We start from the raw sequence: 6858 nt of genomic DNA on the forward strand, positions 1-6858 counted from the left end.
CTGAGATTAGGCCTATACCATCCTAGCTAGTCTAGGCCTAGAGTAGGATAAGGCTAACGCGACATGTGGACGTTGGTACATGTAGGTTAGTCTACAAATGTCGCCTAAAGTAATTGATTTTACCCGGCAGAACGAAAGAAGGAAACTCCGCTTTTCAGTCGTCTTAGGCCCTTGTTTTTTGACAAACAATGAACTTTCAGAGGTCAAATTGCTGTCAAGAATATGAATTGGCTGCTTCGCAGCAATAACCTAGCCCTTGATAAGAAGCATGCGATAGTAATCCCTGACGTCTAGCTATGAACTTGCTTCTCTCGCCACAGTAACACTCAAACCGTGCTATTTAAGGTTGCCACAGTAACAACACTCAAACCATGCTACTTAAGGTTGCCACAGTAACAACACTCAAACCGTGCTACTTAAGGTTGCCACAGTAACAACACTCAAACCATGCTACTTAAGGTTGCCACTGTAACAACACTCAAACCATGCTACTTAAGGTTCCATCTTGAATAGGTATTCACTTCTAATTTCCAAGTTTTTTCACATCTAAAAAAATACCAAATATAGATTATCTTGATAGTCTTTCTGGGTTAGGCACTTTGAAATAGGTTTTCAAAAATGGGTTATCACCTAAAGAGTTTGGATATGAAGGGAATAGGTGTTTATACACTACAAAGTAAATATAACCTATGATAAACTTTACATCCTGATAATTATATAAAATTTGATATCTTCAGACAAAGATCTATTTGACAACCTGGGCTATGGTCAAAGTACCAAGCAATGGACAGCACTCACCCTTGTAAAAATCCAAACTCTGCTCTAACAAAAATGAAAACCAAAATTTAATTTTTTTTTGTTGGGGGCGAGGCATTTTTTTACCTTGCTTAGCAAACCACCGACCATCAATAATGAATGGCGATTTCTATCACGAAAAAATGGAACTTTAAAAAAAATAAAATAAAATTTGTGACCCAAGCTTATAAAAGGCTGTAAACTCGCTGTATTAAGAAATAAGCCTCAATACCCAGAATAGGGCGTAGAGTGTGAATTTTTTGTGAATTGGGTTTTTGTGTAATAAATAAAGTATAAGTTTTAATCTTACTATTCCTGAAGTTTGAGTTCAAAATTCCAACTGTAAAAGGTAAAATTTAGCCATTTTCGAATGGGAGTTACTGAATAACAAATAGAACTTGCCGAAAATAAATGCATTTTTCTCAAAACTTGATTTGAGAAAGTTGATAAGATTATAATTATGCAAACGGTCATAACTTTGCTTTCAGACACCCTATTAAGTTCATTTAACTGTCATTTTAAAGTAAATGGTATGTTCTATGCCATAATAACAAAAACTCATTTTGGCCTGAGGGTGAGTTTACAGCCCTTTTATGATCGTGGGTCACATTTTTTATTTAATTATTAGGTCCCTCAAACCTTAACAATTTAAAGCATTTATCAATCTCATACTACACTGTTTACATTCATCAATAAAATTTTATTTTTATTTTATCCTCTGCCTGGATGCTTTTGGCAAAATAATTTTGCTAGATAAAAAAACAAAATTCATTTTTTTTCTGCACTCCTCTGAGGACCTTACAAAAATAAGTTTGCTAAAACAAGGTATTAAAAAAGTCTCGCCTAAAGAGGTAACCATTTTTTCTGTTAAAATGATAATCGATAAAATGTATGAAACTTAAAGAAACTGTTGTTATAACTTTTTGGTAAGATCAAATTAATGTCTTTCAACATCTTCTTGAAAATTTATTGAAGTAAGGGCACTTTTTATAATTACTAGAGGCCTAGGGCAGGTATTGTACACTACTCTACACTACACTTTACTTCGAGGTAAATAAAGGCTTGCTAAAAGGATTGTCAAGGCTGTAACCAATCAAAAGACAAAAGTATGAATGACAAAGGACCTGGTTATACCTATGGTACTGAATTATTAAGCAGATTTGATGAAAATGTCTCACATATATGGGCTTAATGCATTTGAATTGCAACTTTTTACAAGTTGGTGTAAAGGTGGCTATGCATCTTCCAAGCTAGTATGGCATATTCCTCAATGCACCCCTTTCAAAAACTGGGATAACATTACATTACTCATGCATTTCTCCCTGTAGGAGTAAGGCAAATACCATGCATCCATTTACAAGTTGTAAGGATAAGTCAAGCCCCTTGCATCCTATTCACAAAGTATATAAAGGCAATCCCACTGTCTGTTCGACAATCTAGACCCATTAGAAATCCATTGTAAGTTTGACACTTTTAATTTATTTAAGTATCTAATCACCAATTTATATATGTATGTCTGACATATGTGTACTATATGTTGATTTGAGGTGAGAAGAATGAGCGGTAATGGCAAATGCGCTACAACCCACAGCCATTATTAATATCAGTGCTGATTCAAATGGTGGAACAAAGTTTTCTTGGATGAGGACTCTAAACCGTAGGCCCAGTGTACACAATTGACTTGAACCCAGTACACCCTTCGAGAAGAGGTGATCCTTGGGTGAGAATAATTGAAAAAGTAAGTTGTTGAATAAGTTACTCCAAGTCTGTGCGCATTTCAGAGAAGTAAAAGCTGCAAGTCACAGGTAATTTCCTACCCTTCCACTTGATTGTTGTCTTTTTTTTTTTAAAGTTAAATCTAGACTTTGTGGACTCAGGCAAACATACTAAAAGCCTAGATATGATTAACAATGGGTAAGGCAAGCCAGATTTATTCCTTCTACAAGATACAGAGGTAAGGCAATCTAATAAGATATGACAAGACCTTTAGAAAGGATTTCTGCTGCAGCTTTTTTATACATTGCTTTCTGAGAACTCCTGTCATGGACGAGGATTTTGAATAAATTGAAAGTTAGTGGTAGTAATGGTTATGATGATAAAGAAGTGATGATTTATTTAATGATTTAAATATAATAGTGATGATATTTTTTTTTTATATTTCATTTTATCCAAAAGTGGACACAAGACCCTACATTGAAGGCAGACATCTTAACCAACAAGCTATTCAACTTAATGAGCATAATACCTGTAGTGATGATGATGATTTAGAATATTAACCAGAACCCTGCGGGTGTGTACGTTTGTACGTAAACATAGTTTAGAGGGATTTGTGGTCCAGTAATGGTTTCTAATGTTTTTACATACACCTACACCCTCATACAGGTCCATCCATCAAATGCTGTATATTTACATACCTGCCAACATTCGAATTCAAAAATAGAGACGCTATTCATTGATGACAAACAATTGTAAGAATTAAGATGGCAATTATCCTAATTCCTGTACAGTTGCTTCAAACAAAACAAGAGTTACTCAATTTCAAGTGTACTGTTTATTTACCTCACAACCAACACAAATATTTAAGTTACATTTTAATCAGTAGGCCTACAGTTCACCATGAAGGGCAGAGCATGCTTGGGCTAATCTCATTAGAGTCATAACGTCAATATTTATTCGAATGTAGGGGTGGTGCCAGGATTTGCCCGACGTGGTGGGGGGAGGGATATGCCCTGACGAGGGATCAGATTTCCCTGACGAAAGCTACAATTTAAGGGTCCCAAATTAGGCTCATTTAATTGATTTTAGAGTCTACTAATATGTAGAAAATACATATAATTTTTTTTCTCCCCGACGAATTGTGCTCTTTCTCCCCGATGGGGGGGGGGGGAAGCCCTCTCCGACAGGGCGACCCTGCACCACCCACTGGGGCCACCCCTGTTCGAATGACAATTGAGCCTAATAATCTCTGTTCAACATTTCCAGCTTGTGTGTCATTAAAGCACTTTAAGTTTTTGTTGTCATGCTTGCTCGAAGCTTGGTCTTGTTTTTTCAACAATAGAGAAAACTCTCACAGTCACTACTCTCACAGTTCCTTGGATAGAACCCCACCCCGACTTTACGCCCAACTTTGCGTACAAGAATTTCCACGGGTGTAAAGTCCCAGGCAAGGGTCTGAGAATTGGGTAAGTCGGCCTAGGTCGGTAAATTTAACAAATGCTCAAAAAATAAAAGAATTGTCTCCGAATTCTGCAGCTCACTAACTGTGGCTAAAGATAGACAACACCGCGGTCCGTCCCTGAAAAGACCTGCCCAGTGGGCTGATTGGATCGTTAATTCACAGCGTGAAGACTCGCACGTTTTCACAGAGATTCGCTGCTAAAAATAACTTGTTACATTATGCAAGACTGATTTCTTCGCCCGAATATTGTTTTGATAGGCTATTGAATGGTAGGTGAAAAACGATCGTCATTTTCGTCTGTTCACACACTAGGCCTAGGGAATCCCCGGGTATAATTCCACCCCCCGAAATTGGGACAGTTTCGTGGGATGGGGATGGCAGGGACGTATCCAGGGAGCCGCGGCTCCCCCCCCCCTTTGTACACAGTGTAAAATGTTTAAAGCTTTTTTTTTTGAGCCAATACAAATTATATCCTGGGACCACTCAAAATGAATACTTCTAAAATACGTAAAAATGCATCATCACATACTGTAGCCTGTTACAAGGTTCTCCTCACCTGGGACTGTCCATCACATGCTGTATATAGACTTGTCAATTGAAACCTCCCCCATCACCAATGCCAGTCCATCACATGCTGTATATTTATGTGTCTATAATTTTCCCCCACCCCAGGTCCGAATTTCAAATGCTGTATATTTATGTCCATCGCCCAATGACAATCTATTACATGCTGTATATTTGTGTGTCCATAACTTCCACCACCCCCAGGTCCGAATATCAGATACTGTATACATATCCATTATTTTCCAAAACATCATAGACCACCCAAGGACCATCACATTATGTCCCACCCCCAATGTCACTTCATCACATGCTGTATATGTGTCCAATTTTCCCCACCCCAGGTCTGAATATCAGATGCCGTACATTTATGGCAATTGTTTTCCCAAATACAGTTCCCCAATAATGTGACAGTCCATCACATGCTGTAAATTTGTGTGTCCATTATTTTAAGGTTCTCCCCCACCCGGTACTGTCCATCAGATGCTGTATTTTCTAACCATTATTTTCCCAAACATCATTTGATGAAGCTATGCTGTAAATTTAGGTGTCCATAATTTTAAGGTGCTCCCCCACCCGGGAATGTCCATCAGATGCTGTATTTTCTGACCATTATTTTCCCAAACATCATTTGATGAACTCCCGTCCCCCCGCCAACCCTCAGGTTCGTCTGTCCATCACATGCTGTCCCCGCCAACCCTTAGGTTCATCCGTCCATCACATGCTGCATATTTATGTGTCCAGAATTTTTAACCATCATTTCTTGGAAAATAATTCCACAAATGTTGATTTTTATTGCTTGACGGTAGGCTGGTGGTAGGCCAAAAAACCTACTTTACGTAACGGTATAGTATATCAGATGTGTCTAGGCCTACACCAGGTCCGACGGTGTCGCCCAAAGAGAAGCTTACATTACGTATGTGTCTAGGCCTAGGTACACCAGATCCGTAAATCTTAGCCGTTAAAGTATACTAAAACTCTAATAGAACACACAGAACACCTTCAAATAATAGCACAAGTGGCCGATATGCCACAACTCAGCTTGCTCAATGTTTACTGACAGTCGCGAAAACAACATAAAGAACTTTTCTAGGCAGCTCGCGACAGAAACAAAATGTCGGGAAAGTTTGACCCAACGCATGCGCAAATCATATTTTCGACTAAAAAACGACTCAAAACTGGTGGTAGGGGGTATATGTTTTATCGTCTACAGCTTACATTTTATATCTAACCGAAAAAACAAACATTTCTTGCACAATTGCATGTCAACCAGCAACTATCGAACACAATGTATACCTGCCACGATGCACCGTTTCGGAGCCTATTTGTTTACAAATATGCTGACCTCTTTTGGTTGCACATCTCATACACACATTTTACATGTGAACCATTACATTAGTTCCATGTGACCTAAGGTCACAAAGGAACTAATAATAATGGCAGTTTAATGAAGATTCATCTATCCAGGATTTTAAATGATAATGATAAAATTAATGATAATATTTATAATGATAGTGCGTATATTGAACTAATGAAAATAATTTACTACCATACCTTTAAATCCAGATGGCATACTTTGTTTCTATGGATATAATGACAGGCTTCTAATAACTGAAGTGTAAAATTAGCTGCCTCCTCCTCAGATACATGATCTTTCTCAGCAAGGTAATGAAACAACTCTCCTCCAGATACCCTACATAACAAGAAACAAGAAACTTAATTGTGCCCTGTAAAGATACTGTATGAATAAGGGCAAGAAATAATTGCTTTTTAAAATAATCAATTATTATTTTTTAATTTAAATTATTAATTTAATTATTTTTATAATAACAAGATACAACAAACTTAATTGTGCCTGTCTCTTATACACATCTAGATGTGTATAAGAGACAGGAACTAGGCCGTTCCACTAGGCCCACTATTTTAGCCTCTTTTGCTCTAGCATTTGATAGGAATGTACCTATTTACCACTGCTACTATAGAAGGGGGTACTAGCTGTTGTAGTACATTTGATAACAAACATACAAGAAGCTCACAGTTAGTTACAGACGTAGCCTACATCCCATAAATCGGTAAGATTTCATAGGCCTGCCGTAGGTAAACATATATAAAGAACAGAACAGTACAGTAAAGGTAATCTAATAGAATACTCGAGCGTCACGACATTGCGAAGTGCCTGCTCTTGTTCGTATATCAAACTTGAGTCGAATCAATCCGAGACGACCCGAATGGAGTTTCATGCAAATGTTTCGTACGGAAAAAAAAATCGCGCCCTGGCCTATGCTAGCTCGATTCGGAGAGGACTCTTACCTACTCGTAGCAGC

At 37.8% G+C, this 6858-nt stretch overlaps 1 protein-coding gene across 2 annotated transcripts in view; it reads right to left on the reverse strand.

Annotated features, from left to right (window-relative positions):
* LOC117119795 (death-associated protein kinase 2-like) overlaps window positions 1-6858 on the reverse strand; it is a 34547-nt gene that overhangs the window by 21709 nt on the left and 5980 nt on the right. For both annotated transcript variants that reach the window (XM_033264711.1, XM_033264709.1), the window contains exon 3: window positions 6089-6227. In XM_033264711.1, the coding sequence (XP_033120602.1) occupies window positions 6089-6227 (139 nt within the window). The remainder of the gene's footprint in view (window positions 1-6088; window positions 6228-6858) is intronic.

Source organism: Anneissia japonica, unplaced genomic scaffold (assembly GCF_011630105.1).
Source record: "Anneissia japonica isolate Jap-2015-1 unplaced genomic scaffold, ASM1163010v1 scaffold724_len3256291_cov202, whole genome shotgun sequence".
Classification (NCBI taxonomy): Eukaryota; Metazoa; Echinodermata; class Crinoidea; order Comatulida; family Comatulidae; genus Anneissia; species Anneissia japonica.